This window comes from Copadichromis virginalis, linkage group LG16 (assembly GCF_057382275.1).
Source record: "Copadichromis virginalis isolate Kocher_CV1m ecotype Utaka linkage group LG16, C_Virginalis_male_GT1.1, whole genome shotgun sequence".
Taxonomy (NCBI): domain Eukaryota; kingdom Metazoa; phylum Chordata; class Actinopteri; order Cichliformes; family Cichlidae; genus Copadichromis; species Copadichromis virginalis.
The window spans coordinates 17,557,124-17,579,233 of record NC_140633.1 but is presented as its reverse complement, the minus strand read 5'-3'; the positions used below and the strand labels follow the sequence as shown (position 1 = coordinate 17,579,233).

The following is a 22,110-nucleotide window of genomic DNA, read 5'->3' as shown; positions in this document are numbered from 1 at the left end:
CTAATTCAACAAAAATGACAACCAGGATGCCATATGTTGTCAAAACTTTGATTAAGACTATACTGCTGTAAGACAGCATTAGTTAAAAATGAGATAATAAAAACATTAGAAAAACAGCTGTTAGAGTGGACGAGGAAAGTGAAGGTGCTCCCTGCTTAGAGGGCTATTTTTGTTTGTAGCCCCTCAGGAGAGGAAGCTGCCATTTCCTCCCCGTCTCCAAAAAGAGCAGGTGGTTAATCAATTATGTGCTATCTCCAACTGCTGCAGCCAGATTGGACCAAGACAGATCCAGATTGACACACACGCACACGAACAAATACGCAGACGTCTGCAGGCAGATCGCCGGGCTGCCTGTCGAAGACGCAGAGGCCTGACCGGACACTTGCACGTAGTTTCAAAGACATTCCGACGGTAATAGGTGAGCCGGCAGCAGACAAAGACAGGATGCACACGGGTCTCCTATCTGCAGAAAGCACCCACCTGCCAGCGCTGAAACATTTTAATCATTTGACGGCCAATTACTCTGGAGCCAGATAGAGCAGAACAGAAACTCACACTTCACTTCCCCAGCACTCACAGATGGCCCTGCAGGCTGGATCTCCACTACCTGTCTTCACTCTACCTGTCAAGGCAGCTAACACTGTTCCCTTCTGATATGGATGAAAAAGCAAAGAAATACAGTGTTTGGCAAGGCTTTAAAGAAAGCGTGCAAGGGGCATCCATCAATAATCTGATACTGGTGTAATATGGCATGCCTTCTCACACCAACCATTACATCAGAGAAGAGAAATGTGTGGGTTTTTTTTAAATCACATTTACATACATACATAACTACTGTGTACAACTGCCCACGACACATGGATGCACAGATACACAGGTGCAGCTACACTAACTGTCAATGCAATCAATCCCATGTCTTTCCTATTTAAACTCATTTTACAGTGATCTTCAGGTACATTTCTTTTATTTAAATATAACAATATCTAAAAATTGCAATACCTTAAGGAAATTCTAAGTCTGAAGTACCATTTGCAGTGGGAAATATCACGATTTAATAATGAACAGTGTGTTGTTTGTCTTTATTATGCTTTCTCATTCGAAGTCAAAGCACATTATGAACTGGCCTGTTCCGATAAATTAGGAGACAGTTTAAATTAAAGTCCTTTAAAAATAAAAGACCAATTCTTCAAGTCAATACTGGTGAATATTTTGTGTACAACGCATTTTAGATGAGATTAACTTCTTTTAACAACTAATCTGTGAAACCTGTAACATATTTCCTTACTTAAAATCCTTCTTTGTGATCTCTGATTAGGCCTTTCGGGTTTGGTTTGAAGAGCTGGGTTAGATCTTGCAGTGCTTTTGACAACATGAAAACATGAAAACATTTTCAGAGTGCTTTGATGGCTTTATATGCCACAAACTGCTGTCAGTGTCTGACTGGCACCAGAAAACAATGGAAGACTTTTGAGATTAGCACTGTACAATACATGTCAAAATCAGTCACAAGTATTCAGCTAATACTTAATCATTATTTGCCTCACATTTGACACACTGAATGCACAAGCAGGCTAAAACATTTACATACCAGCTTAAAAAAAATAAGAATCTCAACTGAACAAACAAACTAAAACAAAAGTTTCAGCAGGTTATTTAAACAAAATCTTATTTTCCTTGCTTGCACTCAAGTCTATCTGCAAGGCAGATTTTCCTCAGCTTTTGTCAGATGGTATCATTGGTAAACACGTGTCACTGATTGTTACCATGGAAACATAAAAATCATCTAGGCTATTTTGACGGTAGGATCTGAAATCTCATAGTAATATATACTAAATATTTAGCTAACATATGCTTTTCCTTTTAAAACTTTATTGTTATAATACATGCATTGTCTAGTACTGGCCTTAATATGAAATATATTTTGTTGAAGTTAATAAAGTAATATCAGGATCATTCCTATCCTATGTTTCTGTGTTTTGATTATCAGAGACAGATGTTCATCTATCACAATTTCAAGGCCATTTCCAACAGTCCGTGTGATGGTAGTGTGAGTTGCCTTGCGTCTACCAGTTCACTGTGAAGCTTGCTCCCTCTCACAGGGAGCCGGCCCCACAGCATCTGTATCCTCTGGTATATGACTTGAAAAAAATCCTTTCTCCTATCCTATTATCAGCAGTTAATGATGTTGAAGCAAAAATCCAGAATTATGTACAGCAAAGCAATCAAACAAGAAGGCATGGCCTTTGAGGCAAATGTTCACCAGATTCAGATTCTTTCTGCCCATATGCTCATAGTTTTACTGGAGGCGAATGCAATCTAACCCGCAATTCATCCACACAGCAGTCTGACTAAAACAGAAGCTGTCTTTTTTGACCCAGTGCTATAAAGGTGACCTAATGCTGCTGTCTTTCACTCCATTAGCCTTTCTACTGTTGGAAATGATCATCTTGTTATCACATAATGACAATAATGGCTATTTGTTACGAGTGAATAAGGCAAATGAAGAAGTCTTTGATTGTTCCTTGTAATGCAGCACAGGGCTCAGAGGGAAGTCAGCCGTGTTTATCCCTCTGGTTATCCCTCTATCTAAATCTTTCCTTCAGCCGATGATGAGGCTCTGGGGGACATGCTGCTTTAATGGGAATACTGCATATTTCGCATTTTCTCTTTCCTTCCCTTCTTCAAATTTCCCTGTTATTATTTGCACTCTCTTCCTTGCTCTGTTTATGTGTGCATGCGTCCTTAAAACCTAGCTCCAGAGCAGCTTTAACTCCATTAGGGCGTGCTGACAGCCATCCACCTTCACATAGCTGCAGACTCCATTGGCAGTCTTTCACAGCAAGGGCCCAGCTTTTTACACCACAACACGCCGCTATCAACAGCGGGCCAGCTGCAAACAACACCCGCCGCTTTCAGCTTATCTTTAAAGCCCAACCATTTGGATCACACCAACCACGAGACACCAGTGGTGTCCATCATGTAGAAGTCATTTAAAACCCATCTGTCACTGGAGCGACATCATTAGCGCAGCATTACACATCAAACATGAGCCTCCCCTCATTTTAAATCCCATCACTTAACTGTTTGACACTGTTCAGCCACTAAAGAAAGAAACAAATGCAAAAACAATGATGTGATACTGCATCAGTCTACAGCAGCTGTTAAAGAGAATGAAGTTATCTGCTTTTTGTTAATAGACAGAATAGGAATTATGCAGGTGCATATGAGAGGAAAAAGAAACAGTTTACACCAGCAGCATATTAATCGTGTGACGTGTTTACCTGGAGGCAGGCAGGCGCTCGGCCATGTGGTTTGTTGACGTCCACAGCAACAAGCTGCCATCCCCCAGCAGCATCTTCATGGAACATCTGAGGCACAAGGACAGCATGTAAGTGGAAGAACGAACACACACACACATAAAATCTCCATACCATTCAAAACACTGGACACAACAGACATTTCAACCTCTAGGCTACATCTTCATAAGACATCTGTGGCCAGAAAAAAGCTGAAGGCATACACACAGAACCAACCCACACAAGCAGTGTGATAGCTACTAAATACAGTATGCAGGCCTAAGGACCTAACACCGGAAATAAAAACAAGCAAATATCAGAGCAGAGACTTTCAAATACACAAGACAGCTGGTTCACTCATTAATAACAGTTCTACCAAATCTTGAATATAACAAATTAGACATATGAGAAATATCAACAAAGAGTTAACTTGATATTAAGAATCAACCAAAAGTGTTTATTTCAGTTAGCTGCCAAACATTACAATAACTCATATACAGCAAACATACTGTGATTGCCATGTATCAGTATCACAGCAAGATCAAGTGTTTATAGCCACTCAGGCAGATGCTAATCCCAGTTTCAAATAATTAATTTTATAGAAAATCTAAATTAATAACACACAAACCATAATTTCACTGAAAATTAATTTGCTGCCTAGGCTGGAGAAAACTATGTGATCCTAAAGCAAACATACAGAGAAAAATGAGAGTTGGCGGAATGTAGCATAACAAATCTCGTAGTCAGGCTACAGGAAACATTTAAAGGCCTGGCAGACTTGGACATTATTATTAATTGTGTTAAATTACTATATGGCAGCAATGTTGTTAATTTTATGGGCATTTATGCATTAGCTGCGACATGCCATGAAGTAAAATTTGGCCTGGTGGTGGGGAAACTTTAGGTGATCATGTAGGAACAACAAATAACAGAGTCAAAAGTTGACTAAATTCCGTATTCACCCTCTGGTGACCAAAATGCTTATATGAAATACACATTTTGGTCTGGTCCAAAGCAGAGCACTGACCAACACAATGCCAACAATGTACTAACATGCAGCTAGAATTAAATTAAAAAACAAAACTGACTAATCTGAAAACAGGAGAACACTGCTTTTGAACTCTACACGCCAGATGTGACTTAATCTGGAATATTAATGATTTATTTAGCAAATGAGCTGGTATAGTGTTTTTGGCCTGACTGTCCTTGAAATCATTCCATGCAGTAGGTGGTGGATTAAATCCTTTTGTATCATGAATTTTCTCTGAAGTGATGTGAGGAGCATAAAACACAAACGTGTGGACTGATCTGCAGCTGCTGGCTTCTCACACATAAAACATTTTTAACATGCCTGCATCATTTGTCATCCTGTTCTGTGATTACATACCCACCATCCCACCTGCTGCACACTGTTTCAGCTTTGATATCTACTACATCATTTTAAAATCACATAGACTGATGTCAAATCCATAGCATGCCATTAGCTTTGTTTTGTTTTTATATCAGCAAAAACCATGCTGATATCAACATTGATATCAAAAATTGAAAGTTGATATTATTCTACTAAAGACAAACCAAGATAAAGTTACACTATATTTCAGCTTAACGTTCAGCACTTCATAACTGCTCATCAGAATATAGAATTTAAAGTCTGATCTAGTCAAACAAAGGCTGATTTATACTTTTTTTCCATTTTTAATCAACACAGTTAAGCTTTCCATCCTAATCTCTAATAAAAGCTGCAATAATCGGGAGACAATATAACAAAGACAAGAAATAGGGAGTATAGAATGGGTAGTATCTCCCAGGGCCACCTTATACCAACCTTGCTCTCTCCAGGGAACCTTAAGACTGGATCATATTCTTTTCATCATCTGTGACTGACAGTTAAGTGTTACACCACAGCTAATTAGTTTTCCCCCCTCTAAGATAAAGACTGGGGCATGACGATGTGATTATGATTAATTTTGATAATGGCAAGAAAGGCTAATTGTTTTCAAGGTCACAGGAGTATGCCAGTGGCACTAGCCTGTTTTCCATTCATGAGTGAAGTAGCAGAGGTTTTACTTTCATGACATTACAAGAAGAATCGTTTTCAGGACTCAGTGGAAAAAACGTCTGCAGTTCAACGCTTGTCAGGTTGACATCATTCGGATTATTCATTTCAAATGTTTAAACTCTAAACCAAACACTGGCTTCATAGCTTTACCATCAACACAATTGCCAAATGCAAATTTGCACATGGATTCATAACATATTTGTTATATATTGTTGTACTGTATTCATTAGAGGTTGGCTACACACAATCCACAATAAGAAACCATTTATAGAATGAGCCTCAAATTATATTTTGTCACATAAATCACTTTTATATGTTCCTCAGTAGCTCTTGGGGCATTAACATCTGTGAATATTCCTGATAATTTCTCTCTCTCTTGTTTATGCCTATATAGTTTCAAAACTATTTGCAAATAGTGAAAGGAAAACTCCAGAAGCAAATATCAGACCAAAGAAACTCTTAAGTTCAGTCTTGCAATTTGCTTTCACATATCTAAGTTGTTTTTTAAAAAGTATTATTTAATTGTTGCTAAAGGACATTTGTTTTTTGTTATTCCTCTATTTAGCCTCTGGAGCTGTCAATTCCTTAGTGCTCCATAATGAATACATTAAATACAATACAAAGTAATGTATACAACTTTAGTTATTTTGCTATATAACATTATTTCTGTGGGTTATTGCATAGCAGTGGTGTTGTGATAAGAAGAAATGAGAGAAATTAATCAAAATCTATTATAGACGAACCCCCAAACTATATATATTTTTAAAGAGTTTAAAATATAATGTGGACAAACTGCAGACTCATAATACCTGAGAACCTAGCAGATCAACATTAGAATTATCAAAGGTTATGAAAAGCTTACATGCTGAAGTCTTTTTGAAGCTCCATCAGACAAAACTTAGTATTTTCAAGACTGTTTCCTGTATAACTAAAAGATCATGTTTATACTCAAAATGAAATTGGAGCTGCTCCCGAGAGCTTTCAGCTAAACATCATCTCAAGGGAAATTCTGCAGAGCAGGACAGACAAACTGTACCAATGGAGATGGCTGGAACATGTCTGTCGCATGCCACACAACTCGCCTCGTGCCAGCAGTGCGCTGGATACACCTGGTGGCAAACAAACCACGGTTGATCTAAAGACGCCTGGCACAGAAACGTCAAGAAAGCACTGTAAAGCAAAGGACTGACACCCTAAGGAGCTCCCTGACGTGCTGCAGACAAATTCAGGCAGAGATCCCTCGCTTCAAGTAGCAGATAGCACACAGACAGGATGCGTGAGATAGACACTGCAAAACAAAGCTGAACAAGGTAGTTAAGAAGATCCCCTTTCCAGCCATGCTGTTCAGCTTTTATGTTAAATCCCAAGGGTACAATCCTTCAGTATGCTCTGGAAAGGGACACCCAAGACATGCTGATGAGATTCCCAAACTCTCTTCCATTCATGTCAATACAGGAGAAATCTTCTTCCAAACTCTTTTCAAAAGTCTAGCTGCCTTTTTTGAGTTTTCGTGAGTGTGACCCCAGATATTCATGGCATAAAACAATTTCTTTTTTGGGACCTTGGTTTTGTTGGAATAACAGATCTACTCACACCAATCACTCTTGTCAGACTGGTATGATGCAGTATAAGGGCCTTGGAAAGAGCACACACACAACAACAGCCATATTTTTTTTAATGTACGTATGTTGAATCACCATAACCATGACATTTGCTAGAAACAGCTGATGTGACCATTAGTGACTTCATTGAATACTGTGATCTGCGCATATCTCAAAAATGTTAAGTTGCAAGCTATACTCTATAAAGAGTAGAGAGGTAACAGATTTGCAACAGCATTTAGTGTTTAGCTGTACCATTGGATTTTTTCCCTGATAAAACAAACACAATCTGTGAAAATGCATAATCTTGGATGAGCCAAACGCCCACCGAGAACCTGCCCGACTTGATGCCACCAATTCGGACACAGCTTTCACTATGTCCCCTGAATGATTCAGTAAAGGCCCAACAAAAGCAAGAAACATTTCACACAGTCAACAACCAAGTTCATAGAGTAAACCTTTCCTGCTACTGAGAGCCAACTTGTCACATGGCCACATAAATGTCTTGTCTTTTTTTTAAATATTATTTTTATCTGAATATTTTTTACATATGAGCCTACATACACTAAGGTCTATTAAGGAGTCATTTCTTTCGATTTCTGAAGGCATTTATGGATCACAATACACTGTGGAAAATCTATATAGTGTCAAAATGTGTTTGTGTTCTAGTCATCTGAATTTGATGCACTTGATTACCAACGTGTACAGGTTTTAAAAAGATCAATTGTAGGCACCAATTCAACCAAGTCAAAATGTTTGAGACATACAATTTGTCAGTTTTATGGCTCTATTCTTTTAGCTTGGTTCTGTAGCAGTTGTACCTGTGTTGTAGCAGTAGAGGTGGTACTGCTCCTTGACCCCCACATCTGCTGAAACTGGACTCGAATCTCAGCAAATGTCTCAATGATGACTGCAATGAAGACATTCTGTAAAAAGAAAAAAAAAAAAGAGGACAACGATAGAGTAAGAGCGCTCAGGCTATTCAAAGTCAGTGACATTAATTCTCTCATTAGCCAGAGGACATTCTACTAAAAAGGGTAAATCATCATGTTTGTAGGTGAACTATTAGGTTATGTCAATTAACCTTTCGGTGTTCAACGATCTCCAGAAATTATCATGAAAAGTGCAGCAGAGAGAGCCAAGCTCTAACCTTGACAAGCCACGCCAAGAAGAAAATCAGAGTTATAAAGTAGAAGTAGGAGCGCCAGCGAGGGAAACTGTCAATGGCTCTGTACATGAGGAACACCCAGCCTTCCTGCGACGCAGCTTCATACACAGTGAAGATACTCGTGCCTGAGCAAAAACACACAAGAGTCAGAAAGAAGCGGTCAGATGAGAAGCTGATTTCTGAAGAAACAAATGTCAGCATCTGTCTTTCGCTTAACATGTCGATGTCTGTGAACCGCACACCAATTATTATGTTTCCCCCGAAGACTAAGCCATTTAAAAAGATAACAGTTTGAGTTTCTCTTTTTACCTATAATGAGTGTTTACTCTGACAGCTCACAGAGTCCTCATAGTTCTCTTTGTTATAATGACAAGACGGGAAATTCTGTTTGCCAGACTCAAACCCAATCAACTCATCTTTGATGCCTCTAATTAACATAAATTATGTCAGCAGGCCAAGGAAAAATTTAATCTTTGCTGTTTTTCTGATTAACATGCTCTTTGCAAAGGAACTGTCTGTTCTTTTAAGTCTTAGCCAAAGATGATTTTATGGAGAAACACTATTTCAAGTTATTGTAGTGTTTGAAAAAGTAGAGTGAACATTCTCTTTTTTTATTTTTCTGAGGTATATAATATTCTTCTCTGCACAAATTAATCAGTGTTAGATTGGAAACAAGTAGCTGACAACTGTCATCAAAGGTTGAGTTCCCCAGTTAAACTATTACCATTCAAACATACAAGGTGTATCAAAAAGAATCATCCGATTTTAAAGGGCTTTAATTACCCAGCCATTACGTGCGTTTCTCATGGAAAACTTAATATTCAGCCATGCATTTCAAAAATTATTGCAAGATTTTATGTGCATTGCCTTAAAAAAATATAGCCTTTTGAAATTGGATGATTCTTCTTAAAACACTCTGTATATTTCCTCTTGGTGAGAGTCAAGACTTTGTCATGTGACTAACTTATTCCTAACAAACAACTGAATAACATTTTGAATTGCTGAAATGAAATTTCAGCAAAATGGACTAGTGTACAGCATCATTTTTTTCATTTTATTTTTGGATTCAGCCGATCTGTAGGTTTATAACTTTCATTTCCACCAAACTATGTCTCATCCTTTCGTCCCTAGCAGATTACCCAGGCCCTATCTGATAACTAGCATGATTTTTGTTTTTACCTGGAGGGCTGATGTGTTTTCAAAGTGTATTTTTTAAATATTTTTTGAGCTATGTAGAATAGACAAAACAAGGTCATCTTTTCCACAGGTCTTGATCAAATATATGGAAGCCTTGAAGGTGAAATTTTCTAGTTAAATGTTTAGTAACATGTGCTGAAGTTACTCAGTATAGAATTATAATTTTCATTACAGTGTGTATTTTTTGGCCTCCGTAAGAAATTTAAGTTGTAAAATTGTATATATTGTTTAAACAAATAAAAATACACGATAATAAATATTTCTTTATCTGTGTACGTTTGAAGGAATCATTGTGTAGCGCATACCTAGTTCATTGAATCCACTATAACCGAGCTCCTGTCGGCTCAGACCCAGTTCTTTCAGGTCCATACATTTGAAGCCATAAGGACACTGGTAGCCTTCTCCATCAGGGGAGCAATGGGTGTCTGGGATGGTCAAGTTGTTCAATGACACATTGCTTACCAATAAAACAAATACAAAAAAAAAATTACTAGCTCATATCAAAAATGGCAGTGCTTGCAAAAAAGAAAAATGCCTAATAAAAAAGAAAAACAAAGGTTAATGTGTGAATACAATTCCTCTCTTTGTCTTATTGCCACAGGTGTTACCAGGAACAGCTTGATTGGGCTAATGAAAATTAATGCTTTCAAATTGTCTGCACAGACATTCATCCAAATTGTTTATTAGAGGTAGAGAATCAGAGGGAATAATTTATTGCACTATCACAAAGGGCGATCAGAGGCATAGTGGTGAATCCCAATAAAGCTCATTATACCGAGCTGAATAATATCAATGTGTCTTATCTATGATATTCCCTTTCTTGATGACAGAGGAGCGATAAATGAAGCCTGAAAGAAGAGAGAAAATGTCCAGTGAAAAGCAAAAATATTACATTTTGTGAGTGTTATAAGAAATTATTTATGACTGGTTTTCGGCATCTGTAAATTGATAACACAAAAACATAATGATACCCCTTATTAAAGCATGCTTAAGGTCCTAAAATGCTAGTTTCATCAAACAATTCAAAGTATCTAATAAACTTAGATTTATCACAATGTGTAGTGATGAATAAATGTTATGTTATTTCAAAATAAAATGCATAATTTGTTAGAACCTTTTTTTTGTACTTTAGACTACTCATCAAACCTGGAAACAGTTGTACAGTTGTATATAAAACAGTTATAAAACCTCTACAGAAACAAAAAAGTAACACATATTCAAGTGTTATATCTCATTCAACATCATGATTCATGTCAGGAAGTTCAACAGTGCTGAGGTCATTTGTAGGAAACCTAACATCCATAAAAGGGGACTTTATTCTATTCATATAGTCAAAACCCTTTAATGTCCATATCAGAGAATGCCCCCTGCCATTGTTCCCACAGTTTTCATCAAATCCCATGTGTGTGAAAAGCTAGAGAGCTTGACTTTGTGCCAAGGGCATATGGCAAACAGAGATTAGACACTTCTGCCCACGTGTGACATTTTTCTAAAATTCCCCATTAGATACCCCAATATATATATATATGTATTGGATTTGGAGAAAAAGGAGCTCAGTAGTAAACAAATTAAATGCCCAACTGCCACACCACTTTTGGACTTATATAATACAGATGAATGACAAAGCTATACATGAATATCACAATGCCCTGGTACTATATTTCCTCTTACTAATGGCTAATATATTCTGTGTCCCTGGGGTGCTTAGGAACACATCAGGGAGGAAATGGAGAAGCATAATGCAAAGGCTGGACAATGCAGGAAAATTTTATTATTATAATTACCATTAACTCTGGCTGCAACCTGGGGGTTTAACCATTCCAGTCACTACCAAAACTTTTGTCTCCAAAAGCATTATTCTAATTAAAAGTTTTCTCCTTTGACACTTTGCACTCAGTGTTTATATGATCTTTAACAAAGACACTTAGCGTAGGTATCTTCTAATTTCTGGAGAGACGATAGTTTAGTCCAAAAAAAGTAAAAAAGTTTATATCGGACTTGATAATCCAAAAAAAGCATCCAATGTTACATTTATTTAATCATTCGTTCTTACCCGATTGTATCATTAGTAACGCAGTGATAGTTGAACGTTCCAAACATTTGAACCCCCAGAATTCCGTAGAGCAGGAGAAAAAACAGTAGGAATATTGACACACTCCAAATCTGTTCCCCGGATCGCCTGCAATGCAAAATAGTACAGAAAGAGATATCTATGAGATATATTTCACATGTACAAAGACCATATGTAATGGAAACGCTTACGACAGTATTTTACTTCAGAATGTTAGTGATGCGGGAGCGAGGAAGCTCAAAGCGAAAGTAGATCCTGAAGGCCCTTATCATGATAAGCGCGCGGGGGATTCTCAGCATTCCCCATGGAGACATCTGATCTACAAGCTCTGCTATTTCAAAGACCTAAAACAACAATAAATTGATTATTAATAATTTTAATACATACTAATGCATGGCATTATGACAAGCTGCACAAGCACCTGCAGAAAAGTGCAATATATTCAAAAACAAAAAGTTGCAAGACACCTGCAGAACCAGGGACACCCAGATGAAAAATACCATGAATCCATCAAACATACACCAGCGGTCCTTCACATAGGAGTTATCCCCCTGTACGGAGACAGAAACAAAGGAGCAACAGTTAAAAGACCAAAGCCTTAAAAAGCAGGAAATACTAACATAAGTTAATAAATGAGACAAATATAACCAGCATCATTCTTCAAGGCCATATTTTCTTTGAATATATTACATTACAATTACATTCTAGGTTGTTTCATGGATAATCTTTATGGAAAAATTCAAGCATTCCCCTCACCTTGGGAAAGTCTGCTGCAGAAAGCTTTTATTGTGATAGAAAATGTTTGTGTGAGTTCAAAGTAATGGCAATATTCAAGAAATACAGAACGTGAAAATATTGTCCCCATTTTGACAAACTAACCACAAATTTCAAACCTATTTTCAATCATTAAGCCCCTGAGGTGTGAACAAACTGAAATGCCAAGGGGGGCCAGCTAAATGGGTATACTTAATTACCGCTTCCAGACAGAGAGGGAGAGTCTGTTAGGAGCTCTTAGGGGTCTTGCACAGGAAGAAAGACTGCAAATACTAGGGTGTGTTCGGAAACACTTTACAGATAAGGACCATCTTTGATTAAACACACTGCTGACAAGAACAAAAGCATGCAATTACTTTACCACACTAAGAAGATCATGTACTTTGGGCAGTAATTTTCCACAGCTAGCTTAAAACTACATATCCACAGTACCATACTTTAAAACAGAAATTACTTAAGCCTAAGATGTCATATCTGCATCATTTATAAAAGTTTATTTCAGATCAGATAGGAAAATTGGAAAACACCATCCTGATTTCAAGACAAAGAATGGAATTCGGCTATCAATAATAACTAAAAGAAACACTACAAGTAAGAAGCAGAAATGTTTCTGTTCTGCTTGAAGTGCACATTTACGTCCAGAGCTAAAACATTTAAATAAAGATAAAGAAGTATCTGATTTTGCAGAAGAATCCCAAATGTAAGACTGTTAGTATTTTATGTAATTCTGGTAACAATATATGATTAGTCAGGTCAGTCAGATTTCTTTCGGTTCAGTGGCTGACTGACCTTTTTGTCGTCAACTTTCTGTTGTAATATATTTTTTATTGCTTGCATAAGGGAACATTTCTGCTAAAGCTGCTGAATCTGGTCTTCTGTGGAAAACAACTTCTTTGGTACCCCTGTAACTGGACTAGCAACAGAGTCTGCCTCTATTGTCTTCAGAAATATAAAGTTTGATGGTGCTGGAGCACAACCAAAACTATTGAAAGAGCATACAATGAGCTTCATCTCACTGCCTTTGAAATGAAGATGGGAACCAGATCTGCAACCGCTCACAGTCAGTGAGTGACTTTCGTGCATCGAGACGGTGATAAAATACCAGTAAGGAGTCAGTCTGCTATCAGTTGTGACTGAATGGGCTCAAGCATGCAAATCAACAAATACTCCAAATCTGTTGCTGTCTGTTGCAAATCTGTTGCCATCTACACAGAAATTCACATATACTTACATTTAGAGTCCATAAGGACCTCTTAGATTTGAAACAGAAATTCAAACATTCCTCCACAAATAGTGACTTAGTTGCTGCAGGATGGCAATTTAACTGCAAAAACTTTATTTATTTTTTTTACAGAAATATAACCAGAAAACAGCCAGTGGGCAACCAGATGAGTTGAGCCCCATACTGCAAAGAGACATGCTGACTCAGAATGATTGCAATGTGCTGGCAATATGTCTAATTTCGAAATTAGACAGCAATTGTTTACAAACCTTCACCAATCTGACTGAGAATGATTTAGGTCAGCGACTATTTGAAGACAGGTAGCCTCCCACATAAGAGGCCTCCCACCTCGCAACCGAAAGTGGTCACCCAGGGGGGTTGAAGGTGTTGCATGCTCAGCCTCTGCGAGACCAGTTGCTCACTGCAGCTACTCACAATCTGTTACCCAAAAGAATTCAGTGCAGTCACTGAGCAACCACTAGTCACAAGGAGGTCATCTTCATATTTTAGCTATAGTGTGACTGTATAACCATAATGTACATGGGACAGAAAGAGGGGCTAATCACATGTTATTATACCACATAACTTTCAACCACAGTTCACTGCAAACCTTCAAAAATATCACGATCACAGAGAAACAGATTGACAGATTTGAAAAATGTACAAATAAAGTCTCATTTGTTGTCACTCCAATCACTTGCATCAAAGTTGTGAATAGTTTTTAAAAAAAATAAAGAAATATTATTAGTCATAATTTATTTGGCAGTAACGGTCTGAGATTAAAAAAAACAAACAAACAACACCTGCCATTTTTCTGGGGTTGCTAGTCATTTACTGCTACTGCTCACAGAATTTCACTGACACTCTCTCGTGGCCATGATGCAGCAGCTACCTTAATGATTCCTCTGATGTGCATCTTGGCGATCATCTCAGCAGTGTAGAGAAACATGAGCAGTGTGTCCAGCGTGAATGTCACATATTGCAGCGGAGGGTAATGCTCGAACGTCTTTGGGGTGTTCATGCACACAGAGATGACACTGATGATGGCACAGGCTCGCAGCAGAGAGTGCACCCACTGATGGAAGGAAACAACAAAGGAAATAATTCCAAAAATGAGCCTTAATATCTTTCTGTATTCTTAATGTTGTCCTTAGCCAGACACACGCGTACACTCACTGGTTTATTTATCCAGAAAATGTCAGCACTGTCCGCGAGGGTCTCATCTGGCCCAAAGTCAGTCATGGGCTGGGCCTCGACCCGTGAGCTCTGTTTCCTCTTCAGCATGCTGGGGCTTGCTGTGCTATACAAAGAGTGGATCTGACACAGGGAGGGAGGCAGACCACACAATGACCAAAGATAAACAAGGAACAGGGGAATACTCTGGCTGCATCCAAGTCTGGGCAGTGGCACTACAACTTTTTCAAAACTTTAATCATATCATTATAATATAAAAATTTATTTAAGACATACTTAAAAAAGTGCAGGTGCAAGGCACTTGGCCTGCCAACAATCACTATACCTCTTAAAAATGTACATAGTTAACCAATGCAGAAATCTAGTGTATTAAATAGTAGTAAATGAGACGTGTATCAGGAGTGGCTTCTGGGTGTTTTTACATGTAGCATCAAAATTTCCTGCAATGTCTAGTCCGAAGAGTAAACTTCCCTGACTTGAATTGCCAGAGCAGATTTTTGGTGATTAAAACTGAATGCGTTGCATTGTTGAATGGCCACCGTGATACACAACGCAGCACACATGGAACACAGAACAAGTGTATTACGTTGGAACAGCTCCAGTAACTTACCATTTGAAAAGATCACGCATGATCTTCCCTGTATCGAACACCAAAGTGCCAGTAAAATATGCTGTACATTGTCCGGGGGTGTGACCAAGTGTTACCTGTGCATGTCAGCATTTGTTTGTATCTTTGTGCGAATGTATGTATGCAGAAAAAAGAAAACTTTACAGGCCATTTTAACCTAAGAACACAAGAAAAAATGACACTCTGAATGGAGACAAAGCGCACATACCAAAGGGAAAAGTAAAGCTGAAATTGCTCCAGCACTGCACATAACATGCGATCAGGCATACCCTGTAAATAACACACAACAGTTAGTCAACATTATGGCTTATATGGTATACAGTACACTACCCACATCTACAGTACGCTCATAAAGACAGGAATGCCCACCACGTCTGACATCAAGGCATATATGCGACACACTCTGTGAGTGAGTGAGTGAGTGAGGTGTTGTGGAAAAAGAAGATGGGGTGGAAGAGGACCACGGGGACTCACTGTGAGGCTCCTCATTGGTGCGTTCATCCCCAGGTCACAAAGGGGTGGAGAAACCAACCAGAGAGACAGACTAGAGATGCAAAAAGGAGATTGTCCTAAAGGCCTTGAGGTCCTGCGGCAGCAATCAGTGAACGGTAGCAATCATAAGAGCAGTAAAAAGGGATAAGAAAACATTTTTATGTCATATTCGGCACATATTTTAAAAACACAATGTCAATTTTAGAGTAAGTCAGTTAAGCTGACTGAACAGAGATGAAAAGAAAAAGCATGTCTTGCACTTGTGTGTGTGTGTGTGCGCGCACACACATATGTGTGCATGTAAAACAGCTAACAGCATATGCAAATGCAACAACAGCTGCTGCCCCAATGACTTGATTACATTACATTTTGACTTGACCTTTGCTGGCTGACATATGATGCAAAAAATATGTAAACATACTTTGATGATTAAATAAAAATTGTAAAAAATCTCCTCTTTGAAACAGAACTCTAAGTTAGGATTGGAACGAAGGCAGAACAATGTAACGGTATCACATCCTTGTTTCCTATTTATGCCCCCACCAAGAAAAGAAACTGTCCATCCATGCTACAAACCCCATGTAGTTAGAAGCAATTTCCCAGTGTAATTGCTACACTTAACATATGCAGATGGAGACGTGAGGAAGAGTGAAAACAAAATTACAGGGTCTAAGTGCTATTATGTGGGAGTATAGGTGGCATAGACTGCAATTACTTTCCCATTTAGAGAAAGGACATGTTCCTCACAGGAAAAAATGTGATCTCTGGGCACATTAATTGTAACTGTGAGTATTTGTTTGAGTATGCAAACTTTCTTTGTTGAACTTCTATTTTTGAGTGCATTTTGAGAGCAGCATCTTCTTTCAAGACACAAGAAATACTTTTGTAGATGTGGGCATGCAGGTCATTTGTTCAATTCTTTATCTCTTAACCATAACCTACAATGATACTCAGGTATTCATAGCTGCTCTAGCACAAATCCCCTGTATGGTTGCTTATGAAAAAGGTTTTTTTAAGTTAGTGGCACTTTTCATATAGTGTCTTTGATTTTTCTGAAAATCGACAGTGCCCCTTATAATCCCGTGTGCCTTATGTATGAATTCTGGTTGTGTTTACTGACCTCGAAATGATTTTATGTGGTACACGGCGCTGGAAAATGTTTTAGTACGACTTTGCTAAGCTACGAACCTGCTCCGCTTGATGGGCATTACGGCTATCGTAGGCAGGAGCCTCGTGGAGTGATACGTACTGTGCTTCCACATAATATTACCGTATTGTGTGTGTATAACCTCTTTTTAAGTTTTGTGGATATTATACATGGTTACGCTGAGGATATGTCAGCCAATTTCCACTGGGAATGCCTTTTGGTTAAACTGTCAGCAAGGAATTTGCATTTGCACTGTTAAATCTTTATATAAATTTAATGCATATAAAAAACAGCTGCTTGTTTAAGTGAAAATACGTTGATTTTTTATTATTTTTTTGGCACGAATAAAGTTGTGGAGTTGTAAAGTATTTTGTCTAGTGTCAATTATATCGTCAGTTATATCGTTATCGCAAATTTTCAAATGTATATCGTGATAAATATTTTTGGTCATATCGCCCTGCTCTAATCCAGACATGATTGAAGTACAGACTTTCAGCTTTAATTCAAGATGTTTAGCAAAATAAATGCCTTAACTGTTCAGGAATTACAGACCTTTTTATACATACAATAACCCCACATTGTCAGAAGCTCTAAAGTAACTGGACAATTGACTGACAAACAGTTTCACGACCAGTTGAGGCCCATCCCCTTGTTATTCTCTGAAAAAATACTACTACAACATGAGGTCCAAAGACTTGTTGATATAAGTTAAAGAGGCAGTCATTAAACTGAAAAAGCCAAACGAACCTATCGGAGAGCTATGCGGTAAACACATAACAAATGGTCAAATCAAAAAAGTGGTAGGATTTCCATGGTTAAGAACAAGCCCTTCACAACATGAAGCAAAGTCACGGACACTCTTGAGGAGGTCATTATCAAAGTCTGCACTAGGGCCAAATAGCCTTATAACTGTATTACGATAGTTCAAGAAAATTTGCAATCACAATATTTCTGATGATACAGGAAAAAAAAATGCAGAACAGTGTTTTATTGGCACTTGCAGCTTGGAGGAAGCTGAATTTATAAGTGTAAGTAAATGAAGGCCATTTCCCATCCTTGTTTTCAAATGAGCCACTGTTATTTTTTTCCACCCTTCCTAATATGAAGTGTCAATTTTATGGAACAAGGTGTGAGCAGCAGAAGCATGATAGTGCAATAGTGACACACCATAAGTCAAATGTAAGCACAGAAGTATATTAGGCAGTGTTTTTCCCAGAAATTGTAAGTAAAAAAAATCACTGCTTATGACTTTAGTTTAACAATAACTAAAGTAAGCCACCTAACTCTTCAGTAGCTGCACAATATTGTCACACAAAACTAAAAAATATTTTCTGCCTGGGTTGTTGTAGTTTGCCATGGATCTTGAAAAGCCATGCTTTTCCACGGTTTCTGAGTTCCATCCCGTTTGCTCTTCCTGTCATATGAAGCGCAGCTAGCTAATTTTTGCAGCAATGACACGTAGAGTTTCTTGTTTATATTGGGTCGCACATCACCAGCTATTAGTACCTTCTTCTTTGTTGCCTAGTTGTAATCAATCGTGCGTTTTCGCCTTAAGCCTTGTCTGGAACAATTTTCTTGCATATTTTGCAAAGCAATGTGGTTTTTTTTGGAGGTTGCTGAAGTAGCTCCATATTTACATACTAAATCATTACCAGAGGTTGACACTTGGCTCTTGCTCTCAGACATGCCTGGCTCTGTCTCGTTGTTGTGCACACTAGGGAATGTAAATGCAGTGATATCACTATATAGCATTTTTATGTTCTGTAAAAAATTATACCGGTATTATTGATGACAAGACAACATAGACTACAATCAAGAGACACCTTCATTGAAGTAAAAATAAAGTGGGACTGGGCCACTAGTGTTTATTGATATTGTGACTGCTGACAGCAGTAGTAGGGTGAATTGTGAAGTGTACAGGGCTTTACTCTGAGCTCAGATTCACAGGGTTGAGCTTTTTAACCACCTCTAGTTAAAAAGCTCAACTTATCCATTTAAGCTTCCCATTGCAAATGGATAAAAGCATACTGCAGAAAGCAAACTATGAGTGTCACAAGGGAAAGAACTGGGATATTCATTAATTACCAAGTCAGTTACCTGTGTTCAGTCCTACAGAGCATATTTTTCACTTACTGATTGACAAAACTAAACGTAGAGAGACCTACAAACAAGCAGCAAATGAAAGCAGCTGCAGCAGCCTTAGTAGAGCATCTTAACAGAGGGAATGCAGCAGTTGGTGTTGTCCATGGATTCTAGATTTCAGACATTCATTAACTGAACAGGATTTTCATCCAAGTATTAAAAATAGCCCTGATATTTAAAATGATGTTAGTTTGTCCAATTAATTTTGGGCCTCTCAAATAGGGGCGTTTGTTTAAAACTGGCTGTAGTTCCCTAATGCTGTACTTTTGTGAAGTACCTCTTGAATTAAAGCTGAAAGTCACCTCAATCAAATCTTGATTATTGATTTTAAATCCACTTGGTGTAAAGAGGCAAAATTTAAAAAAAAAATGTGTTACTATACAAAAAATATACAGACCTAACTGTATACCAAATGCATAAAATGAGCTAAAAGGCAGACTTTAAAAATACATTTTATGAAGGAGTTTAACAGTATTTAAACCTTTCATTTACTCACTGCATCAGTTTGTATTTTTTTTTCTATTTCACAAAGCTCCCACAAGGGCAGCGATTACAGCCTTGATTAAGTTAAATTAATGCTATACCTTCAAATGAATTCCCCAAACAGTTCCAAGCTAAGATTCTCACTACTTTGTCTTGCATACAAAGCCAAAGTGATCAGAAAAGCAAATTCAAAGGAATGCTGACAATTTAGGTCAAACCTTCACAACTATTCAGTGGTAGGCCAGTAGTGTGGGTATATTTAAAATGAGACTGACAAAAGCTCAAAGTGGTGACAATGAAAAGTAAAGTGGTAAGCCATTACAGTAAAAACAAAGACCTAAAAGACACTCCAGTGCTTGACACATATGAAACAGCTGGCTCTGCAGGATGATAAATGTGTGACTACTACTATGAGTGACCCACTTCACATTTCAAACTCGCATTCATCTTTTTCAGAAATAGTGTATGCTGATACAGACGTTAAATATTGTGATTTTTGATGTCAACATTAAAAAAAAAAAAAAAATCGCATAGCACTTAGTATGTCACCTAATGACTGATTGTATTCAAATGCATTCCAAAGGGCTGCACAGATTAGCATCAGTAGCAGCCAAAAGTTGTGTGACGTTGGGCTTTTTTGCAAATAAACTGACATTTTCCAATTTCAGTAGCTGGTGTTTATCTGCTTTGCCAGATCAAATCAATGGATAGATGTTGCAAGATAGTGCCGTGAAAACTGAACATTTACAGGGATTACAGGGATTACAGCAAAATGAAAATGAACAAATTTATATTGGCCCAGTTGTTTAAACGAGTGGATCCCCAGGATGCCAATGTTCATATAATGTTTGTAGCATTTCTCCTTCGTTTTAAGGTTTCTTCTTGAAAACATAACTGCACAAACTGTGATGAGGTGCTTATATAACCTTGAAAATGTTCTAATTAATCGATGTAAGAGAACGAACACCTGGATCAGGTTTCCTGATTGGGAACCACGAGGGGCTCAAGAGCAACTGTGAAATCCTAAAAACCATTTCAGGAAAGCCACTGACAGGCTGCAGCATATGACCGATCCCACGTCGTGTAAAATGGTTGTCAAACCGCTGGATATCCATACTATGACTGAAAACTGAATGAATGACGTCGGAAGAGCAAAGGTTACTATGGAAACGAATATGAGCAGCTGCTATAGGTGCAAAAACAAGCTAAATACAACAATATACATGAATATGTTCAAGCATAGGGCCTACATGAAGCTATATAATACGTAACAACCTGACCACGTGACAGTGTAGCAAATACACTGCAATGTTTGACGAGGGCCTACTCCGGAGGATGAGATTTTCCTCACTTCCTGGAGGACCAGTAAGCTAGCGCGCGGCTGCACCTAGCCTCAGACGCATCCTAAAAACGCAACTGCTGAAAGTGACTGGCGACGGGTGGAGAAGCAGAGAAAAGAAACACGTTGAATCACTTACGAGAGGAGGGTTTCTTTTATCTGCCGCGTCCAGCGTTGTCCATGACATCAGCTGTTTTCCGGCTGTGTTGGGATCGTATGGAGAACGCGGGAGCGCGCAGGTAGCAATCACATCAACAGTACTAGTGCGTGCTGCGGAGGCGCGCAGCCGTTTCCGTGGTAACAGTTTAAGATCGCCATGCTGCTCTATCACATCATACAAGTATATTTATTTGCATTAATGGTAATCGCTTGATACGCAGTTAATTTGAACAGACTATATTATTATTATTACTATTATTATTGTTGTTGTTGTTGTTGTTGTTGTTGTTGTTGTGAATAGTTGGCAAAGCTTGTCTATGAGAGATTTGCTCAAAGACGGTAAAAAATGCAGCGACAGTTGTCTGAAGATAGGTCTGTCCTAACAATTAATTAAATTTAATGTGCATTTTACATTTAACAATGGATAACTATCACAATGTACATTTCAAATTCCTTTAATTTTAAATATGATTATATTGTCTATTCTGTAAAATAGTCAGATGTCTATTCTTATTAATGTACAGAATTCACCTGCTTGCTGCTACTACTGCACATTCACCCAATGTATATACTATATATGTAATGTTCTTCCTCCTGAAAGAATACAACCATTGGATATGTATTAAATCACAACTGTGCTCTTCATGTTATAGAAAGTAAAAGACAAAAGTGGAAAACTTGGATTTCTTACTAAATTTCTGTAATATATCAAGTGACCTGCCTTCACCTGATTTGATATTGCATGGGTGGGTATTGTCCAAACGTGGGTGTAGTTTCAGTCGTAGTAAATTCAGTAACTGAGGTGCAAATTGGTTTTAACCAAAATATCTTTTTGCCATTTAGTTGCTTGAAATCACCCAGGGGTGCTGCAGTATCTTGTAGAACCGGTTGATTATTTGCCATTGATGTGCATTGTTGTTAAATATAATCTTCTGAATTGCTCTAGTAGGGAAATTTAGCCTGCTAATCACTTCATTCTATTTCAGTATTTTAATGAGCCATGATAGTGTGATATTGACCTGAACCCCATCTGAGCAACCAATATATGTATCATGCGCTACATTTTGTTTTGGCATTGTATGAGCCCTATTTAGTGGGGCATCTGGATTACATGCAGAGATTCAGGTGTCTTGTTGAG

General features: G+C 38.0%; 1 protein-coding gene across 3 annotated transcripts in view; it reads right to left on the bottom strand.

Annotated features, from left to right (window-relative positions):
* The window catches only part of nalcn (sodium leak channel, non-selective), a 64,371-nt gene extending 43,285 nt beyond the window's left edge, over positions 1-21,086 (bottom strand). The window contains exons 1-12 of one of the 3 annotated variants that reach the window (XM_085435657.1): positions 20,953-21,086; positions 15,685-15,796; positions 15,419-15,480; positions 14,565-14,705; positions 14,281-14,463; positions 11,860-11,943; positions 11,597-11,736; positions 11,375-11,500; positions 9,627-9,778; positions 8,107-8,249; positions 7,778-7,882; positions 3,282-3,368 (exon numbers count right to left, since the gene is read on the bottom strand). In XM_085435657.1, coding sequence (XP_085291783.1) covers positions 3,282-3,368; positions 7,778-7,882; positions 8,107-8,249; positions 9,627-9,778; positions 11,375-11,500; positions 11,597-11,736; positions 11,860-11,943; positions 14,281-14,463; positions 14,565-14,705; positions 15,419-15,460 — 1,203 coding nt within the window. In that variant the 5' untranslated portion in view covers positions 15,461-15,480; positions 15,685-15,796; positions 20,953-21,086. The remainder of the gene's footprint in view (positions 1-3,281; positions 3,369-7,777; positions 7,883-8,106; positions 8,250-9,626; positions 9,779-11,374; positions 11,501-11,596; positions 11,737-11,859; positions 11,944-14,280; positions 14,464-14,564; positions 14,706-15,418; positions 15,481-15,684; positions 15,797-20,952) is intronic. The other 2 variants (XM_085435658.1, XM_085435659.1) reach the window with 2 other exon arrangements.
* Between the last annotated feature and the right edge of the window lie 1,024 nt (positions 21,087-22,110).